The 23463-nt window shown below is 39.2% G+C and overlaps 1 protein-coding gene across 1 annotated transcript in view; it reads right to left on the bottom strand.

Annotated features, from left to right (window-relative positions):
• Positions 1-6317: 6317 nt before the first annotated feature.
• The window catches only part of LOC149151130 (myosin-binding protein 7-like), a 45132-nt gene continuing 27986 nt past the window's right edge, over positions 6318-23463 (bottom strand). Inside the window, exon 2 of the mRNA XM_089439428.1 lies at positions 6318-6704. Within this exon, the coding sequence (XP_089295554.1) occupies positions 6678-6704 (27 nt within the window). The 3' untranslated portion in view covers positions 6318-6677. The remainder of the gene's footprint in view (positions 6705-23463) is intronic.

The following is a 23463-nucleotide window of genomic DNA, read 5'->3' as shown; positions in this document are numbered from 1 at the left end:
TCAGTGGTTTTGTTTCCAATGGTTTTGAAATAGGGATTCTATTTTAGAATATTAGCAAGCTCAATGGCATATGAAGAATGTAATTTATATATATATATATATATATATATATATGAAAAATGTCACAAGTGTGGTGGGCATTTCAATAAGACTTTGGGTATAGATATTATCAAGCATTATATCCATATCATCTCTTTCGCAAATATTATGTTGAATCATCCACTAGTTCAACTTCTTTCAAATCACCATGCATTAAGTATAGATATTATCCAAGCATTATATCTATATCATCTCTTTTGCAAAGATTATGCTTAATCATCGACTAGTTCAACTCATTTCAAATCACCATGCATAGATGAGTATAATGCACCATGTCTCCATGGTTTAATGTTTTATATCCACATATCAATCTCCATTCATAATTGGTAGCCTCTTGTTAAGGTGTTGATATATTGCAATTAGCATTGTCCATCATTAATATTCATATACTTTTCACTACTATGATAAATTTTCGATGTTCAATTATTCATGACAGCATTGCCAAATTTACACATCAATTTACGATACATCTTTGATAGAAAAATAAAAAGACTCGTAAAGTTTTCAATCAAAATTAAATGTCATATTTTAACTACAACAATAGCCATTGTCTATCATTATTGTTATCCTAGTTGTTTCCAACTATATGTATCTTGTCAGGTTAAATACTCATGTCAACATTTAGCAACATATATGACAAAACTATTTTATGCCTTAAGTCGCATGACACTCAAACACCAAGATGCACACAAGAGTGTTCAAATGGCAACCCACAAACCTCATAATTGTGACACTCTAGGACATGTACACGTGTGTCTACGCACACGTGCATGCATTTGTGTGCATGTTTGTATGTGTGTGTGTGTATGCATGTGTGTGCGTGTGCACATGCATGTGTTTGTGTGTGTGCATGCATGCATGTGTTTGTGTGTGTGTGGGCATGCATGTGCGTGCGTGTGTGTGCGTGTGCGCATGCTTGTGTTTGTGTGTGTGTGCGCACATGCATGTGTTTGTGTGTGTGGGGGCATGCATATGCATACCTACATGTGCATAGACGCATATGTGCGCACGCATTTTTGTGCATGTGTTTGTGCATGCACACGTGTGTGTGCACATTTGTGTGCATGTCCAACTATGTTTATGGATTAGCTCAACCTAAGGCGTCACCAACTAGCCTAAGGTGTTAGCTCACCTAGGGGGTGTCCAACATTGTTAGGAATTGGACTAGTTCTATGTTAGCAAGTGCTTAGTTCAAATCTCTCTAGGTGGGATTCCCCCTCTTGCCCTACATATCTAAATGGAGGATAGAAACCACCAACCACAATAACCATTGGTAACACTAAGGGACTTGACCAGATTTGAACATGCAAACTATGGCCTCCCCATCAACAACATGCCTTGAACAAATGGATCAACCAATCAAACCAACCCTTGAAACTACACACATAATTACATTTACAAAAATACATAGATAAAAGTTTTCAGAACATTTAAAATACAATGATAAAATAATGACTAACTAGATTAATTATATAAGGAATCAAAAATACATATAGAAGTTTAGACATAGAAGCAATGGAACACTAGTTAGAATAGGAGAACAACACCAATATAGATATTATTAATTTTTCTTAACCTTTAGGAGCAACCCTTGAAGATTGAGCCATGATATTTACCCTATGAATGAAAAGAACACTAATGTTGGAGAATTATGCACTGCAAGAAAAAAATTGAACACTTAGATGCATCAATCTCATGTAAACCTCGTGAAAATACAACTTTCTCCTTGCCTACAAAGCCTTCGAGGGAATAGAGCAATGAAATAACGAAGAGAGGAATAGGGCAAACTTGTTTTTAGAGTTTTTTTAAACGCCGAAATCCACGTGTCTGACACACAAAATGCCCATGCATCCAACATGCTTGGTCATGCATCCATCACAACAAAAACATGTCGCAGCATGTCCAAATGCATGGCCATTTCATGTCCGTTTGTATGCATCCTCCATCTGGACATACGTCCTCTTGCCTTGGGTGTACATGTCTACCATCATCGCTTATGCCATTTAACAATTACAGCAATCTAAAACAAAACGATCCACAATAATAAAACCATTTGTTAGTGGTAGAGGCTCAAATTGCAACATTATACACCTCTATGTATAATTATTCCAGTCAGACACCAATGTTAAGAGATTTGGCCTATACAGAGCATCGTGGCCATACCATGAAGCAAATATCCTCCAGTACCCATTTCCTGGTTGAACCTTGAATATGCACAATTAAACAAAGCCACATTCGGCAGCAAACAATGTAAGACCAGACTTTGAAAGTGTCAATAAGGCAGGGGTTGCAGACTAGTTTAATGCCATTAGATACTCTAAAGGTTATTTCAATAGAGGTTTTCTTGTTCTTTGATCAAGCGAAATAAAATGGGAAATTCATGCAGGAAGTTTATTGTTGTTGAGACATCCATTGTAATTGATGGGAGAAGCCTTATGCAAAGCAATGGACAGAAAAGCTCAGATCTAGAAAGGTCTTACTAGATAGCCAAAGAAGGCAGAAAATCAAATCCACAAATCAAGACTTGCTAAGCAACTTCATGGATGTCTTTTGCACAACAGATGGTAGCGTAATTGTCCTTCAACATGACAGAGGTCTTTTTAGAGAATTGGTATCACTTCAATATGTTTCTGACGGTTGAAGCTCATGTCATTGACTGAAGTTTTTTTGGTAGGTTTCTATGTTGCAAGAAGTGAATAATGTATGGATGTATGACAATGTCATATCTTTGTGTGTGTAAATTGTTCAAGCATGAGTATACACGCTTTCACCCCATATCTTTGGACCCATGATCAAAGGGCCACGCACATAAAGAGAGATCTATTTGAAGTTTGTAATATTTAAACGTCTCTTTCCTCCTAGATTCAAGCAGAAGTTCCTAAGGTTAGTGTTGAGATATATCTCAGCAGCTCGTTGGAAATTGGATCCCAAGAAGAAATTTTGTTTAGAAAATTGAAGGTTATCAAAATCATATACAGAACCTAGTTAGAGCGGTTACAAGCTCGTTATATTTTGTGAAGCATCTCTTTTCGATAGTTTTGACCACTATTTGCTCCTTTGCAATTGTTTCAAACTAAGATGTCTTCGGTAAGGCCTTGTCAAGATTGTTGCCTTGGGCTGCCTATGAGGCTTTTTATTTTCACTTGACTTGCTCTTATACTAGCCAAGGAGCAATGCACAGTAGAGATATCTAGCATCATTATTTGGCCGATTGCCCTCTATCTAAAATATGGGAAGGGCAAGGGGTGATGGGTGCAAGGGGGGTCCTCATTTACCCAAAAGAAAAGTAAGAAGGTATCAATGCAGGGGACTAGGAATCACCTCAAACAATGAAGCTGAGACTGTTTATCAAGGCCTTCAAAAAGCAAAGATGCGTGGCATCAAAGAGATTACAGTCATAGGAGATTCATCAAGTATTGTGTGTCTTCTAAGTTTTACACTCTCTTAATAAGGAAGCAAACTGTCAAGCAAATATTAGCGCGCAATCGAAAAAATGAATCTTAATGTTCAAGGAAGGAACTTCATTCCCGCACCCATCCCTTGACATTTGTAGAATCAATCCATAGACGACAGATAATGTGGATGCATATGAAGGACAAAGGGGGTACGGCATTTAAGCCACTTCCCACACCTTCATTTGTTTCCATCAACTTGACAGGGGATGAAGTAATAAGAAAGGATGGCGACAAGGATTTTGGGCCTAGTGTGGGATTGTTTCAACCTTCCGGAAGATCTGCAAGCCTTGCTTAACCATTAGAACTGGATTTGGAGTTGGTTTGAAGAAGATAGATGGGCTCGAGAGGATAGATCATGCTTCTCTGTGCATGTTTGCGGGTTCTTATCTACGGGTACTTCTCCAAGTATCGGCAATGGCGCAGTGCAGGAGCAGGCACTACATTATGTGTAAGCCTGTAGATCTCCAACGGCCCATGAAGGGGTTTGAGAAGGGTCTCTTGGAAGTGTCGTTATTTTAAAATTTATGTTGACTTTGTTTAACTTGAATTATCTCTTCCCAAACCTGTCCTCCTCTTCCTACCCCTTTTTGTTGAAGATTGAATCACCAGGGGGGTGGATATCATGAGTGCTGGTTTTTTCATCCTAAAATAGTATTTCTCTGACAGTTTTGGCCTCCTTAGATGTGCATGGTCACACTTCGCAGATTTCTAAAACCTCAAATTGGCTTTGAATCCTTTCTTTGTAATTGATGCCTTAAGGTCTGTGTCAACCATTTTATTTGTGGCCCACAGGTGCCATGCATGTAGTCTCATTAGTCAATATGTTTCCTTGTCTCTGGAATCTGAGCAGTCTAAGTCCCTAATCCTTGCATTAGAAGCTCACAGCCTTGTGTTCTTGATCAAGACACCTATTGGTGACCACTATGGGTGCATCTAGAACCCAGGAACCATATGTTATCTGGTTTCACAGGGCTTTTCAGGCTAAGACTTGAGGTGAAGTCCTCACAGTTGTGCACATACGAATAGAACATGTAAAACAACCAAAAAATATGGAATTATGCTGAAGTTAAGCATCAATAAAAATGAAAACATGCAAATATAATAATAAATTCTTAGTTTAAACTTTATAATGCTTTAGAGTCTTCTATACGTGCCACCATTCACTGCCTAATACCTATATTTATTGACATGTGTATTTATATTGGCATTGTTTTGTTTGAAACATTTTCCTTCCAGATTGTCCTACTCTCCCTTTCCTTTAACTCCACCCAGACCGAGGCAAAATTTTCCCCCGTATTTCCTTTCCTGTCTTTTCCATTCATCTAGCAGCAAACTTAGCAAAGCAACACTTCCTTAACTTAGCATCTGCCATGAGAACATGCAACAAGAAAAATTGCAAGTCTATCACTACGAGCAACCTTTGTAAAGTTGAATCGTCATTTAATTGACGAGCACGTCATATATTCTCTATTAATGGATACCGTTAGGTCACTTTAAAAGTTCATAAAAGCATCAAAAATATGAAAAATTTATTGTTTGAGTTTATGCTTATAGATGTGACGGTCTTCATTTTTTAAGCCATCCTCCATTTTCAATTTTACTATTGCATTTTCCTCAACAAAAATCATGAATCAACCATTTCAATACAAGAAATAAGGACCCGCTAATCAGCATTAATTATTAGCAGTGTCTTGCAAGTTTCTATGTAAGGAAGAGATGAATCATTTATGCCTTGCATATTTCCATTATCCATATGTTCCTCTGCTTTTGGACTCTCCAGCAGCATTTAGTGCTGCATTCGTTCGCTTCGTGAAGACTAGTGTTGATAACACTATATCCTCCCCATTAGTTTTGACAAGCATGTTGCATCTCTAAGCTGCCACAAGTGCATTGCAACTTTCATTATCCCTAATGATCATGGACTGAATCATAAATTATCAATTATGCGGAGTCATCCATTGCACCCTCTCCAGTTGACCTTCAACTCGGCGGTGAATATTCTAACCCATCATTTACCTATGTGGCCTGCAACTTATCTTTCTCAGTGTTTGCAGAGGGATGAGCTAATCTTGCATGACTGCTCACCTTACTAATATACAAAACGCTGACTGCCAGCGAACTTACTTTCCAATATCTAATGTCCTTGGCACTAGGTAATGATTTTGAGCTGACTCTCTGTGCATGTGTTTGGCTTTACTTGCAGCAAATGATTTAATGATGTGACCTAGACTTCTAGTTATTCCAAGTTTATTGCTATCTGCACTTGATGTACCTTATGTTTATGAATCATTTCAATTCTTAAATAGTGTTACAATAAACCCCAGGTCATTTTTCCATTAGTGGGAAATTTAAATTGTTTAGGCATTATCTGTCAATTAAATTCCAAACATTTTGTAATTTTTTTCAAATTAAAGTTCTATTTGTCAATGGGATCTTGATTAAATGGTAATGCAAAGGTATTTCATATCCCACCAAAATGTTGCATTCCCTCTAATTAATTCCCAGGTAAAAAAAAATCCTTTACTAATAACTCTAGGGTAAGAGCTAGCTGATAAATCTAAATGTAGGCAGATTATCACATTAACACTCTTCTTATGGTAGATATTCAACTAGAAACCAAATTAGCATATATTTGAATGGCACAAGAGCCGTGTCTCATTCTATTGTTTGATGATTGCATGTGTATTACGCAGGCTTTTTTATATGTGTACGCACACATACATCATAAATTTATATCAGCATAGATTCATCTTGAACGATAAGTAAAACTATAGAGACTTAAATCTCTCAATGCTTAAAAGTTCCTTGGTATGGCTTCTGTTTGATATATGACTTCCGACAAAAAAATGGTTTTAAACTCCTCTTCTCCCAAAGGTTAAGATGATTAACTTATAAATATAGTGATTTGATCTATAGAATCGATATATGGTGGGAAGGACAAATAAGATAAATGTTACAATCTCTTCAATAATAAACTGTAAAATACACCTTAATTTTCTCAATGCTATAAATCTAAGATACAAAATTTCAGAGGGCCTAATGAGCTATCAAGGCTGGAGTATTGCAGGAAGCAAATCTTCTGCGATCAAGACTCGGAATCGAAATTGAAGCATTTGGAGACTTTCAAAAGCCTTTTCTCTCATGATAGTCCTTCAAGTGAAAAAATAGGCCAAAACATTATATTAAAAAATAAGTCGATTTATCTGATTGTTTATTTAATGACAATCTAGTGAATCAAAGTTGAAGCATTTAGAGACTTTCAAAAGCTGTTTCTCTCATGATAGCCCTTCAAATGAAAAGATACACCAAAACATTTTGTTAAAAAATAAGTCAATTTATCTGATTGAGTCAATCTAGTAAGGAAACATCAACTATTTTTGGCCTTGCAATAGACAATTTATATCTTAAACAACTCTTCACATTGAAGGAAAATCCCACATTTCAAATTCGGTCCTTGTCTCAGCAATTCTCCAAATGAAAGTAAAATGATTATTCGGTAATAATAAGGAGCAGGGCCAGCTATCTGGCAGGTGGATTGATAGCCTTTTCTTCACTTTGCTCATTTGACCACCAACCCAATTTGTGGAAATCAAGGCCTGAGACACATGGACGGTTTACAACATGGTAGACTATAGCCAGCAAAACCCACTAATACATGCACAACACGCAGGGCACAACGAATGAGCCTAGTACCAGTATGCTTCAAAAAAAGTCATTCTTATTAGCACCTAGTTTAAAAAGCTCTTGCTGGTTGGAAAAAGGGCTACTTTGAAATTCAAATTGTGAAAATGCATGCCAACAGGATCTTCCTTCACTGGTGAGGTTGATGGAAATCATCAATTATGGTCCATTCCCACTATGGTCAGCCCCACCCAAAATGGCATGAGTCTCAAAGGAATGAGGCCAGAAGAGGGATCTAAGCTCAGAAAAGACTGCTATGTACAGCCTTTGACCTCAGGGAAGTGCATCTGGGAGCTCTTCAGCAATAAAAATAAAAATAGTAAAATGAGTAGTTGAGGAGAGCGAAAGTGGTTAGTTGGAAAGATGCTTCATTTGAGTATTCCTATGACTTTTAGTGATTAATACTTCATCTTAATTATAGACGCGGCTTTGATTTTTGAACCTATCTGAGAACCATTCCAGCAAATAGCAGATTCTCTCTCTCAATACCATTGACTTTTGTACTTGTCTCGAAATCATTTCAGTGAGTACTAGATTTCTAATTGATACTATAGTGTAAAGCCTGAGTTGACAAAAAAAGAGTACTTGGGGGGCCTGTTACCCACAACTTTGTAGATAATGTCCATAGGAGAAAAAATTTCTCCTAGATGGTCCTCAGCTTGCAGCCGGCAGCCCCATGCAGCGACCAGATAGCTCAATGTGCCATTTTCTCCACCACCTGAGCCAGCGATGTGGTCCCTCGCCCATCTGTTATGATCGTATGTTTGAAGGTGGGCCTTCCAAACCCGAAGGTATGGCTTATCATTGTGTGATTGAGTATTTTTGTTTACTTATCATGGACACTTTTGGGCATGGATTAGTGGGGGGATTCGGCAGAAAGAGTGGACTAGGTCTGTACTCTTGTCTCCTCTGCCCTTTTGATGGTTAACCTTGTATTCTAGTCCCGTGGGATCTCCTTTATTGGCCACTAGGCTTTAGGGATGGCACTACATGGGAAACCCTGATTTCGGTTGCGTGGTCCCACTTCCCAAAACCATATACATCACTCCCCTTCCACTCATTACAACCCCATTCATCATATTTCCCATCCGGGTCCACATTTGTCCATTGGGTCCACAAGGAGTTAGCCTCCCCCTCCCCTTGTCCACACCTTGGGTCGGGCCTAGAACGATGCCCCAGAGGTTGATGCAGCTAAAAAGAAAAGAAAAAACATATTTGGCCACTCTCAACAGGAAATTGTACCATAAAATGCAAAAGATGGTCAAGACATACAAATTTAGCACGTGGGCAAAAGCCAAACATGAGCTCTACCCCTTATCCATGGCCATCACCCTGGTTCCTATGGGCCCTAGATGAGCCCCCTCCATCATTAAGGAACCCATGATTGTCCCAACCCCTGGTGGGCAATGAATTGCCCCACCTAAAGGGGGTATCTATTGTTGTATCCTACACATCATGCTCTCATCCCTTGGAGCCTCGAGCAGTTATAAGGAAAAATTAATAAAAGGCAAAAGGCATATGAAGAAGGGTGGAAAAACAAAGGTCGGGGTAACTCATGTACCACAATTGCTCCCTCCTACACTCATATACTCAAGTGTGGGCTTCCCCATATTAGCTACCCTTGTACCATGGCATGTGGCCCGGAGCTTCCCCTTCACCCCCATTCCATTCCATCACTATATCACATGCCACCTACCATTTGATAGATATACAATGGACATATCACCCCCTTTAGAGGCCGAAACCACCTAATAGGGTCCTTGGTTAACCCCCTTTTGAGCTTGAAGACCCCTGTACATGCCGAAGCCCATTATGCAAGAACATGCCATTATGAAGTATCCACTTGTGTTTCATGATTTGTAAGGTTATTTACTTGATTATTATAATGATTTGTTGTACTGGAAGGCGAGGAGACGCATTGGATCTTATGCAAGATTGCAAGTGGGTCTCCATTTGGGGTTTGGTCTCCCTATATGGGGTCCAAGCCCTCCATAGGCTCACATTGGCACTTGTAAGGTGGGCATAGAGAGTTATGGGTCTCCAACATAGCAGAGAGCACTTCATGAATCCCGAACACCATTGAGTGATTACTCGTGTTCCACCTTTTGGGTGAGGTTGATGCACCTGGATCACCATGCCCAGTCGGCTTCACGCTTGTACCACACACTTTGCAGAGGTTCTAGGGTCCAAATGAGGATGTGTCTCACTGCATGAGAAAAAGAGAGAGCTTATGTCATTTTCCTAGCCCTTGCAGATGGTTTACAGACATTATCGATCTACTTGGAGACCCATGAGGATGTCATTGTGCCCCCACACCCACTTGGGGACACCAATGTTTTAAAAACTGGAACCGGTGACCGGACTGGTCCACCTAATGAACTGGGTTACCGACCAGAACCAGTGGAACTGGGACTGGTTAGGTCTAAACGAACCGGTTTTAGAAAAATACATTAAATAATTCATTTTTAATGAAACAAAACTATTTTTAAGATTTAAAACCATGATTCCAAACCAATAGAGCCAAAATATGCAAAGTTTGCTCATTTATATACCATGTAAAGGTGAATATATCAAAATGGCACCGAGTGCAATACATATCATCAACAAAATACATAAGCAATGAGGCTCTAAATGGCCTATAAAGTCCAAAAACAATGCTGCAAGCTATGAGGCCATTGGCCTACTACAAGTCTACATTGTATAGTGTACACATGGTCAATCATCAAGTTCATCACCACTACTAGACATAGGATCATCATCAGAAGCTACATAGACATCATCTGGTTCAGAGTCTGAGGATGCCTCAGCTTAATCTGCAACCTCAGTAGCAATGCCACCAATAGTAATAGAAGTGGACCTAATGGAAGCACGAGTTTGTCAACCTGCACGACTAGTGCCTTCCATTGGTTCTTCGCCTTTCCTTGATGCCGCCACTGATCTTGGTTCTAATGTCGCCACAAAATTTGCTTCATCCCCCGCTAATGCCATGTCGATATCAAAATCAGCATCAAACACAGGATCTTCGGTCTCCTTCACCCATTCTGATGTTGGATCAATATCGTCCAACACAATGGGATCTAGATCAGGTGTTTTGTTCATTATTTGGTTCCTCCTTAGTCGAAGGTTGTATTGCGCGAAAACAAGATCATTTAATTATTTTTGTTCCAAACGGTTTCTCTTCTTCGTGTGTATGCGCTCAAAAACAAACCAATTGCGCTCACAACCTGAAGCACTACAAGTTTGATTGAGGACTCTAATTGCAAACCTTTGCAATTGAGGACACTAGCCACCAAATGAATCCCACCAATGTGCTGCAAAGAAAAAGACATTAATTAGTAACTCAGTTCATAATTTGAATTGTAAAGAACGTAAACAATTTTAACTTGAAAAGAAAAACAAATTGGAAATTGGAATTGCTTACCTGGTTGATCCACATCTCTTGCCATCTTTGCCAAGTTTTTTCCAAAGGTACCACCTACCATATTGAAAACAGTAAGTTGTCTATGTATTTCCAACTGGTCTGCATGTGTAGGGACCATGCGCTCCAAGCAATCAATCAATTCAACTCTGACCTCCCCATCCTGCAGATCTCCTAGTCGATCTTTATAATGATACTTTGGGCTCAAAAAATACCCAGCAGCATGTATAGGACGATGGAATTGATTGTTCCATCTGTTATCAATGATCTCCCATATACGGCCATATTTAGCTAACCTGTCCTTGTAAGTTGCCCGTATTTGCTCCTTTGCCTGATCCATAGCCTCATAAATGTAGCCCATGGCCAATTTTTCCCCATCCACCATCCTTAGCACCTTAACAAGGGGCTCGGTAATTTTCATAAGCTCTACAGACCTTTTCCAAAAATAATTGTCGAACACTTTCTTTTTGGTGTCTTTTCCATCTTGTCTACACGAGCCCACCGAGATTCAGTCCATTCATCAGAAGAAAACATTTTCTTCAAGTTTTTATGTTGACCATTGAGACATCGCAACGTGAGGAAGTGAGTTGCAAATCTCGTAATTGCAGGCCTAACAAGCTCTTTACCCCCAGTGTTTTTCCTCAATAAGTTCAATACCCATGAGTGGTTGTAAATGTATTTTGTAATGCACTTGGCATGCTCTACAATGTTTTTTACCCACTCCACTTTGCCTATGTCCTCAAGCATGAGGTTTATGCAATGTCTAGCACATGGGGTCCAAAATATGGTCCTATATTTGGACTCAAGCATCTTTCCAGCAAGAACATAGTTTGAGGCATTATCGGTGATGACCTGCACAACATTCTGCTCTCCAACTTCCTGAATAATGTCATCCAAAAGCTCAAAAGGAAGGGTTGCATCCTTCAGCTTATCAGATGCATCAACTGATCTCAAAAACATGTTTCCTTGAGGGCAAGAAAAAAGGAAATTAATGATAGTGTGGTTCTTTCCATCGGTCCATCCATCTAACATGATGGAACAACCTATTTTGAGCCATGAATCTTTAAACTCAACCAAATACTCATCAACGGAAGATATCTCTTTTTGCAAAAGAGCTCCCCTCAAGTCATGCATACTAGGGCCTTTGAAGCCCTTTCCTGCAGCTATAACAGATTCCCACATAGCTTGGTAATAAGGTGAGCGAGCAGCATTAAATGGGATATCTGAATCATACCACCATCTAGCAATGTATTGATGAGAAGTTTCTTTGCATTGTTTTTTCCAATGTTGATCCAAAGTGGGTTGACGACTTGGCTGGGAGGAAGTGGGATTAGAAGAGGCAATGTTGGCAGAAGATGAGAAATAACTTTGGATGTTTGTTCTCTTTGTTCCTTTTGATGGTTGGCCAAAAGAAGGATGAACATAGTGAAAGGGGTCATTGGTGGAAGGGATAGAAGAGGAGCCTTGAATCTCATAATCATCATACCCACTCTCTTTCATGGCTTCTAATAATTCCCTCTTCCTTGCAATGTCATCTTGGATGGCCTTCTCCCTAGCCTTATCCTTGTAAAACTTTTCGAGCTTGGAAATGTATTCTGCCCTAATAGGACCTAACACTGCATTTGGTGCATCACATGGCTTTACTTGGCCTCTTACCCCAGCCAAGTGTTGTTTCAATCTAAGAATACCCCCACCTCCAATAGATTTATGGCATAATTTGCATATCATTTTTCCATCAATTACATCACAATGAGCCCATGCACTGTCCTTTCCTTTTGGAGCCATGTTTGCTTGAAATAATTACAATTTGCAAAGAAATCTGCCATTTTAAAAAAAAAATTGCAGCTAAGAAACATGGAAAACCAAAGCTAAATTTAGGAAAACAAATGCACATGTAGGCTACAAAATTTGATAGCATAGATGATAGAAGTTAGAAGTTTATAAATTTATAACACATAAAAAAATTTAATACATGGACAGTAGTCAAATGAGGAATTTTCAAGTGAAAATCCTTACTTGGAAATGCAAACTAGCTTCCTTAGCCTCCTCTTGAAGATGCCAACTCCACTGACAGCTACAAACTATCTCCAAAATAGCTCCAACTCCAACTCCAAGCCTCCAAGATGACTACTCCAGCAAAAACTCAACACTCTCCAAGCTCCCAAGCAAACTCACAAACACTCCAAATGAGATGTGTGAGACAAATGAAAGGGAGAAGGGCCTCTTAAAGGCTTGGAGACGGTGTTTTTAGAGGGAAAGGACCCTTACTTTCCCTCCAAAAGACCCTAACCACCTTGGATAAGTCGCTGCGTGGGTCCTCTGCGGTCGTGGCAGTTAACCGGCAGGTTTAGGACGGAACGGGTCGATTAGTGGCCGATTTAGGACAAAACTGGCCAGTTTGACCACAAATCGGCCGGTTTCGTCCTAAACCAGCCGGTTAGCACTGGTTAGGGCTCAAAATAGGCGAAATGAGGTGGCTGACCGGGTTTTTTAGCCGGTTTGGACTAGTGGTCATGCTGACCGATCAGTTTGACCGGTTACCGATTCCGACTGGCCGGTTTTAAAAACACTGGGGGACACCACATGTGACTTGCTTGGATATCAAGGGGACAACCCCTTATTCACTATGTTTGGAGCCTATTCTTAGACCCAGACACACTTTGGACTCCACTAAGCATTTTCAATGGCCAACAACTCAATATGTTTACTATTTTTCCCTCTTGAGAGGCTTTCTTTCTATTTTGGAGCTATCTTGGTGGGCTTGTCACCGCGTCATATCATTATTGTACATTATTTTATTATTTGGGGCGCTATTAGGCTATTCGAACCCCCTTATGGATTGTATAAATAGATGAGAGGCTCATTCATTCCTCTCATCATCACTTGGATTGGATTAGTATTTCTTAAGAGATTTTCGCACTTGTTGCTAGGATGAAATTTTTGGAGTTTTCTTGATGCACTATGATGTTTGGATTTTCGTGATTGCCTTTGGAGCTTCTTTCTAATGCAAAGTTGATGAATGGATATACTCTCTCTCTCTCTCATGTAAGTGAACTTTTTAATGCTATTCTTGTTATCTTAATTTTCAAATGCATGTATATTGTTATCATTATTCTTGTATGGGTTAATGTAATGTGAAATTCTTCTGGGACCTTGATTAAGTGATTTAATGCATGTGTTGCTCTTTCAGCGATTGGGTGAATGTTCCTAGAGGCACCTCTTAGGTTGAAAGACCTTGAAACTTTGTCTCCTTTGCAAATTTGAAGTACAAATATCTATTAACCTAGTTGTTGCCCTTGGAGAGGCTAGCGGAGGTCAATTAGGGCTCCTTAGCTCATGAAAATTCTCGATCTATGTGTACCTTGACTCCATTAAGCCCAAGAAGCAAGGCATTGATCCTCGCATGCCCTTGGTGATCAAATTTACCTTTCTTTTCTTCATTTTTTCTGATTCTAGGCCTAACCCTAGAGGGTCACCTATGGCATCAAGCGAAATTCCTTGTAGCCATCCAAAACCCTTGAATTTTGGTCCACTACTACGCTGGAGTTTGCTCAAGAGGTCCTCCAAGTTTAAGGCAAATCCAATGGTGGAATCCCGAGATATAGCAAGCCCTAGCCATAAGACCATCTCTTCCCCTAGGTTGATTTGGGTTAGTGTCCTCACTAGGATGATTGCATTCAAACCTCAAAAGCTAGTCCTTTGATCCTATTCTCTTCCCCAATTAGGTCAAGCCCCTCTCTGGTTAATCAACTCCACATCCTTGACTTAGTTTCGGTCCACTTTGTTTCTTTGTGGCCTCGCAACTTTATAACTCAAATTCCACAAGGATTGCATAGAAGCCATTTCTCCACAAGGATTCTTAGGTCAAGGAAGCTTCTTGTCAAGGGATATTCTCCAAACCTAGGCTTAAGTATCCTCTTAGCCCTTCCTAGAGAGCCCATCACCTTGCTTCTTAAGCAAGTAAACCATTTAATTGAGTCTCTCTTGTGAATAGGTTCTAGGAATCACTCTCCACCCATTTATTGATCTATTCATCCTTGTGATTCCTCTTATATCGGGTCTCCTCCCATCGATGAAAGTCTGTAAAGAGCAGGGAGCTATAGCTGAGGTGACAGTGGGCTATTGCTCCATTGTTGCCCCTTGACCTAATAGTTGCTCTATAAGATCCCTTGCTAGGACCCCTACTAGCTTGAGCGGTAACAAGGCCCATGCCTCTTGAAAATCTCTCCTCCATGTGACGGTAAAATCAAAAAATCAACACCCTTATGACCAGCTAGTAGGAAGAGCGTTTCAAAGAGTAACCCTCTATGTGTGTTTGGCTTTATTGTTGGGAAATGATTTAATGTTGGGGATCTAATTATTTCCAAGTTTATTGCTATATGCACTTGATGTATTTTATACTTATGATCAGTGATTTCCATTCCAGAATTGTGTTACCATAATTATTTAAGAGGCCATTTTCAGCTCACAGGGGCAACTCAATTGGCAATCGCCATATTATGAAGTATTATGTAAATTGTGAGATTTAAGGTTTAAATCTCCCGTGAGTGTTTAACCCACCAAAAAAAATGCCATTTTCTCTAGTGAAAAATCTAAATTGTTTGGATATTTTCTATCAAATTAATTTTAATTTTTTCAAACTCATATGTTATTTGCTAATAGATCTTGGTTAAATATTAAGAAAAAGTGTTTCATATCCCCATTAAAGTGCTCCAAGTAGTCTTCATATCAGTTTTGAGAATTTCAATCTCTGTAACTATTCCCGTGCATCAATTTGTTCAAACTCATATGTTATTTGCTAATAAATCTTGGTTAAATATTAAGAAAAAGTGTTTCATATCCCCATTAAAGTGTTCCAAGTAGTCTTCATATCAATTTTGAGAATTTCAATCTCTGTAACTATTCCCGTGCATCAACTTACCAAATCCCAACGTTCTCGCTTCGCACCAAATCCTCAGTGGCCAAGCCCAACAATGTTAGAAGGAACCTTATTGGGTCCTGAGAGACAACCTAGTGGACTCAACTTTTAGTTCCCTTGTTTGTGGATGGGGGAAGAAGACAAAATCAACTTGGCCCACCTCAAAATTTGTGAAGAAAGTTGATAATGCACCTACAGTGGAGTTCCACCCAAAAAAATTGTGTTAGAACCCTTACTCTTGTTGATAGAGGCTTGATAGGGCAATTCACAAGTATGTGGCCCTCTCCAAAAACTATTGAAGATTGGATAAAGAAAACATGGGCTAGGTTTGTCTCTGGCCCAATAGATGTTTTTGCTAGTGGCTAAGGATAGTTCATTTTCCTTTTCAGCGCCAAAGAAGACGAGGACTTGATATTCATAAATGGTCCCCATTTTATGGCACTGAGAGGCCTCAATTTAAACAAGTGGACCCTTGATTTTGACCTGAAAGCAAACATCCCATCAATTGTTCATGTCTCGGTCCACCTTTCCCATCTTCCTCTTCCTTGTTGGGAGGCCGACAGTCTCATCTCCATAGGAAATTCTCATGGAAAATTCCTAGAAAGTTCCAAGCCTAAGGGTAAGCAATATGCTTGTGCCTGAATTTGTGTAGAAGTTGATCTAGAAAAAGGTCTACCATAGAAAAAAATCTTTAAAATTTGGGACTAGATTCATGAGTACTTTGGATTATGAACAAATCCCTTATAAGTGCAAACTTTGTCACAAATATGGACATTTTGCTAAGGATTGCAAGTCCAAATCCTCTTCTGCAGGCAACTCTCAACCTTTAGGAGAATGGCAAGCCCTTAAGAAAACAACTATAAGGTATGTCAAAGTTGGCTCTTTGTCCAGGAAAGAGGTTGTGGCTACTCCATCCAATCCTTTCAAATTTTTGTCTATCCTACCTGAGCCTGGTATCCCCGCAGTAGATTATGTATGCCCTGAACCTGATGATCCTCCTATTGATTTAACCAGCCTACATCCCCCTCCTGTCATACCTTCATCTCCATTAAAAAAGATGAAATCTTTTGTGGACAAAGAAGCACCCCCTCTTTGTGACCTTGTTAACACCTCTATCATTGACTGTGCTTCTCCTGCCCACATGCAAGTTGTTACCCTCCAACCTTCATAGCCTCTGCTCAAGGACACTGAGAAGCTCTCTCTCTGGACCTCTTAATAAAGAAGGGCCTCCTGTTCCTCATTCTAATAAGAACAACAACCCTTCTTACAAGAAGGAAAAATCAGACTCTAGGCTGATGGAGAATATTTGGAGCAATTTGAAAGGGGGCACAAAAAAGCCGGAAGAAAACCTAACAAGGAGAAACAAAATGAAGCCACTACAATGGAGAAAATATTAGGCAAGCAGAAAACATTAGAACAACAATACACGAATCAACAAAATACAAGAAAAGAATCAAAGAAATATAAGGACAAAGCGGGGAAGGAAGCACCTTTACACACCTCTCAATGAAAATAATTTCTTGGAATACAAGAGGTTTGGGGAACCCCATCAAAACCCTAGTAGTAAAGGACATAAACAGGAGTGAGAAAGCAAACATTCTATTCCTTCATAAAATAAAAATGGATGCAAGCGAATTTGAAAAAGCCAACAACAAAAGTGTTGCTAGCGCAAGAGGGGCCTCGGGAGGGCTTGCCACCCTGTGGAATCCATACAAATACCAAAAACTTGAAACAACTATCAGTCCTAGATCAAAACTGTTTTGAAAGACCTATCCTCTAGCAAGGTCTATGCAATATACAACATATACTCCCCAACCTTGTATGTAGAGAAGACAAAATTTTGGAACACATTAGACAACCAGAAAGTCTCAAATACTTATCAAGAAGTCATAATAGGAGGAGATTTTAATACAACAATCTCTTCCAAGGAGAAAAAAAAAGGTAGCATAATCAGAGATCCATACATGGAGAACACGGAGGATCTAATGGTTGAATGGGACTTGATGGATATAGTGCCAAAGAAAGGTGCATTCACTTGGTCCAACAAAAGAATAGGGAAACACAACATAGCAGCCAAACTTGACAGATTTTTACTATCAGGAAATCTATTATTAGAAGATATCGACATAAGATCTGAGATAATACAAAATGGAACTTTAGGTCATAAGCCCATATCTTTAACTCTCAAAAAAATAAAGGGCATATGGGTCCAATCCCCGTCAGATTCAACCCTCTATGGCTGGAAGATGAGAGAGCAGTGAAAGTAATACAAAGACAATGGGGAAATTATGTTGAAGGATCTTCATCCTTTGTGCAGGAAACAAAATAAAAAATCGTGAAAAAAGCGTTAAAAGATTGGGCGAAAGATCAATATGCAGAACCGAATCAAGAAAAACCATATTTAAAACAACAGCTAGAGGAGCTATACCAGCAAATGGAAAGTAAGCTTTCAACTAAAATCCAGAGCATTAATAGTAGAGAAGAAGAAAAATAGAGGTTAAAAACAAGAAGACTCTAGCTTAAAGCTAGAGACAAGAACACAAAATACTTTCACAAACAAGCCAAAGCAAGAGAAATGAAAAATAGGATAAGTTAATTAAGGATTATGAAGGGAAAACAGTCAAGGTATATGAGGAAATAAAGCAAGCAACCCATCTATACTACAAACAGCAGTACCAGAAGGAGCATAAGGACAAAAATCAAAGTGTAAACAAGATGCTCGGGCAAATTCCAGCCAACATAACTAATGAAGAAAATGAAGCGTTGTATATACTATAAGCCCATAGAGGAAAACAAGGCACCTAGGCCAGATGGGTTCACCATTCATTTCTTCAAAGCCTTCTGGCTTTTAATAAAACACAACTTATGTAAAATGTTGGAATGGACAAGAAAGAAGAGGAAAGTTGGGGGAGGAACCAATTCTACATTTCTGGCCTTGATCCCTAAGGATACCAATCTAGTCTCCTTTGCCAGATTTAGACCAATAAGCCTATGTAATGCCTCCTATAAAATTCTCTCTAAAGTTATAACCACCAGACTGAAAATTCAAAAAAGTCATAAACAAACCTGTATCAGAGAATCAAAGTGGTTTTATAGCCAGAAGACAGATAACAGACAACATAATTTTAGTCCAAGAAGCAATTCATACCAGCAACACCTCTAAAATCAAAGGCATGGCAATAAAACTTGATATGGCTTTAGCTTTTGACAGATTCAAACGCGACTTCTTTCTCAGAATTTTGGAAAAATTTGGCTTCAGCTCTCAATTTGTTGAATGGATAAAGGCTTGCATAATCTCAACATGGATAGCTACTTTGGCCAATGGAAGGCCTGCATGATTCTTTCAAGCTTGAAAGGGACTAAGGCAAGGTTGCCCCTTGTCTCCTCTTCTCTACATCATAATGGCAGACTCTCTAAGCAGAAGATTAGAAATTGCCTGCCTTAATGGAGATTTGATAGGTATGCAAATTGTTAGAGGAGTTAAATCGTTGCAGATGACACAATTCTGCTTGGGGGAGCATCTGCAATCATAGCCAAGAGATTTAAGCAAATTTTACAAGACTTCACATTGGCTTCAAGAGAACAAATTAATGTAGATAAAAGCAAGATCTAAGGGTGGAACACTCCTGACAGCAAAATGCAGGAAAAAGCAAACATCCTTGGCTTCTTTGGGAGAAAGACTAGTCTGCTTTCAATTACTTGGGACTTCCCATTTCTCTCAAAGGACAAAAACCTCAGGACTAGATAGGTATCATTTCCAAAATTAAGAAGGAAATCAATTCTTGGGGTGCAAATTGGTAGAAAATCCTGGTAAAGTCCACCTTATGCACCCTTCAAATTTATCAAGCTTCCCCTCTTCTTGCACCTAAAAGTATTCTTGACACTATTAACAAAAGCATCAGAAAATTATATGGCAAGGAGGCAAAATCACTAGGCAAAATTATCACCTAGTGAGCTGGGAAACAATCAAGATGGATATAGAAGAAGGAGACCTCATATCAAGGACTTTGTACTTTTGAATCATACACATTAGGAGCAAAATTAGGGTGAATACTGCTAAAAGAGGACAACCCCTGGTGGGCTTAATCTCTAAGAAGGAAATACTTGCACAATAAAAACGTGGAAAGGCCAAAGCTCCTAAACTAGAATGAGACTGGATCTTGCACTTCGAACCTGTGCCAAAAAGGCATATAAATTTAATAATGAAACATATAAGCTAGACTTCAGGCAATGGAAAGAAAATCAACTTATGGGAGGACATTAAAAGTGTCAAAACACTCTAAGAAACAAGACAGGACTCCAAAACTCTAGAAATGTGGATGAAGGATCGTAATTTTGTGCATCTATGGGACATATCTAAGTGGGATGAAATCAGTGGTCCATGGAAAAACTAGATCAATATCAAATTTCTAGAGGAGTTAAGCTCTTCTTACCTCTCATTCCTGGGTGCGTTGAAAGGTCACATCGTTATGGCAAGCACTTTAAAGATGAAAGAGGATGGACTGAGGAAAACAAAGCTTTTTCTGTCAAAAAATGCTATGATCTAGCAAATACCAAATCTGGAAACACTCACGCAGGTACAATCTGGAAAACAATATGGCAAAGGGACGAAATCCCCAAGGTAAATGTCTTTTGTTGGTTATTGGTACATGGGAAAATCCCCACATCTGAAAATCTAAAAAAGAGAAATATAAATGGTCCTTCAAGATGTGCATTATGCTAGAGCTCAAGAGAGAACATCCCTCATTTATTTATGGAATGCAACTACGCAAAAAATGCTTGGGAGTGTCAAACATATACATGGCAGACACATAGGATGAATGATAAGCACGAGAGTATATCTATTATTGACATGATATACATTTATAATACATAGGAGTGACCCTTGGATTCATATTCCAAGTGGTCTCTTGGACTCACTTTGGTTGTTCAGATTCCACACCAACCCTTAGAGGATTAGGTGTCCAACATTCCCCCCCTAAGAAGGAAATACTTGCACAATACAAACGTGGAAAGGCCAAAGCTCCTAAACTAGAATGAGACTAGATCTTGCACTTCGAACCTGTGCCAAAAAGGCATATAAATTTAATAATGAAACATATAAGCTAGACTTCAGGAAATGGAAAGAAAATCAACTTATGGGAGGACATTAAAAGTGTCAAAACACTCTCAGAAACAAGTCAGGACTCCAAAACTCTAGAAATGTGGATGAAATATCGTAATTTTGTGCATCTATGGGACATATCTAAGTGGGATGAAATCAGTGGTCCATGGAAAAACTAGATCAATATCAAAGTTCTAGAGGAGTTAAGCTCTTCTTACCTCTCATTCCTGGGTGCGTTGAAAATTCATACCCTTGTGGCAAGCACTTTGAAGATGAAAGAGGATGGACTGAGGAAAACAAAGCTTTTTCTGTCAAAAAATGCTATGATCTAGCAAATACCAAATCTAGAAACACTCACGCAGGTACAATCTGGAAAACAATATGGCAAAGGGACAAAATCCCCAAGGTAAATGTCTTTCGTTGGTTATTGGTACATGGGAAAATCCTCACATCTGAAAATCTAAAAAAGAGAAATATAAATGGTCCTTCAAGATGTGCATTATGCCAAGGCTCAAGAGAGAACATCCCTCATTTATTTATGGAATGCAACTATGCAAAAAATGCTTGGGAGTGTCAAACATATACATGGCAGACACATAGAATGAATGATAAGCATGAGAGTATATCTATTATTGACATGATATACATTTATAATACATGGGAGCGACTCTTGGATTCATATTCCAAGTGGTCTCTTGGACTCACTTTGGTTGTTCAGCTTCCACACCAGCGCTTAGAGGATTAGGAGTCCAACATTCCCCCCTTAATCCGAAGGGGTATGTATGAGTCCAAGAAGAGAGTTGTAATACAAAATGTGCAAAAATGCATGGCAACACTAGGCTGAATGTGCTCTCTGAAATGTGGTTTAAGGATGACCACCAACACTGGAACGCTTAGTGCAGCGCCTGGAACTCTTCCAAATCTGGCATGAAGCTGAGGTCTTCTGCTAGAGGAAGTGCTCCTCATTTTTTGAAGAGGGAAACCTTCAACCTTGAAAGGGAGGTTTCACCCTGCATAAAAAGGGAGAACCTCAACCTGAAAAGGGAGGTCTCAACCTGTGATGGTTTAAGGATGACCACCAACTCTGGAATGCTTAATGCAATTCCTGGAACTCTTCCAAAACTAGCAAGAAGATGAAGTCTTCTGCTAGACGAAGTGTCCCCAATTCTTTGAAGAGGCATCACCAACTGAAGGCATGCTCAGGGGCATCTTTCTTTCTGGCTACAACTCTGAATCTGGTATGGCAGGTTGTGGCTCAGGCTCGCTTGATGTGGCTTTGAAGCTTGTAGATGACCATCACTTCCCCCCTGTCAGATACAAGGTGAGAAGATGAAGAGATCTCAACTGCAAGACTTTTCAATATTTGAGAACAAATCCTGTTGTATGAGCGAAATATCTTCTTGGTTGTTGAAGCCCATTGCCAAGAAGCGATCCATCCAAGATGAATCTTTGTTCTTGCAGGAGGTTTGTTTCTGAAGCATTTGTTTGGAGAATGATTGGTTTTTTGACAGTGCTTACATGGATGAAGATCAAAACAGTGATCTTTCATATGGCCAACTCGATCACAGTGTTGGCATTTCACAATCTATTGTTGTTGCTGTGGAAGAGGAGCAGAATCTGGAATAGCTGAAGGTGAACTATCATGAATGAATCCGGCACTTTGAAATTAGATGGGCTTTTAGTAATCTGGAATATGAAAGGACACGTCCTTGTAATATCCAAGACCAGTTATGTGCTTGTTGTGGACAAGCTCTTCCCAAGGTCTGATGACCGACTTGGGAAGTGCAGACTGAATTTCTGCATCTTTATGCGAAACTGCTCTTGAAATTGGCACTTGATGGGGATCAAACTCAACATTACTGACTTGATGACTTGTTGGTTGTTGATAGGATCCTGTTTCAAAGTCAAATAAGGGATTGTTTTGAACAAGTTCAGAAGGATGTCTTTTCTGTTGTAACTCCTCTTTGAGAACAAGGTCAAAAACTCAATATTCTTTTGTGCATTTTGCAGACACATTTTAATATTGGAAAGAGAGGTTTTGTTGATCTTCACCATCTCATCAACAGTGGAATGTATTAGAGTATTTAACAACTCTAATGCATTATCAAGTCTGGTCATTTTCTTCATTATCAAACTTACACTTTAAAGAAACCGATCACAACTATTAACCAATGAGGAAGAAGCAACAGTCACTCACAATTCAATGTTACTGCAATATCCTCTGTTCTAGAAAGTCGCATAATAGTTCTGACTGCTTTTGTGCTCTTACATCAATAACCTACCTCTACCTTTGTTCAATTGGATGGTAGTCGGCTTTGTGATATCCTTCTTAGCCAAGGATCGAATCAACCTGGGGTCCAATCCCATATCTTACATCAGCAAATAATCTGGACAGAATATATAAAACTGCACTGTATTTGTTTCGATATGGTAAGGAAACAAATAGTACAAAGTAAAATATCAAGTATTTGACAAATTTTCCTCCTCATCTTGAATGGTAACTTATATTCAACAGACCTACATTCAGATACATTGTTGTAACACATTCACCTCCATTAATTACTCATAGTGGACAACTTTGCATACAACTAAGAATACAGTTAAGATCATATCACAAGACGACAATCCTGGCTAAGAATAGTTTGATTGTCTGGATTCACAACTACTTCACAGGACACGAATTTCTTCATACCATATCTTCAAAGCTTAACTCATCATCAGCTTCATCAACCTCCACTATCCTTTTTGTGTCACCCATAGCTGTGACGTAATTTCCTCAAACTCTGGG

Source organism: Pinus tabuliformis, chromosome 9 (assembly GCF_031772625.1).
Source record: "Pinus tabuliformis cultivar Carrire ecotype Pingquan chromosome 9, CPIR1, whole genome shotgun sequence".
Taxonomy (NCBI): Eukaryota; Viridiplantae; Streptophyta; class Pinopsida; order Pinales; family Pinaceae; genus Pinus; species Pinus tabuliformis.
This window is presented reverse-complemented; position numbering and strand designations above follow the sequence as displayed.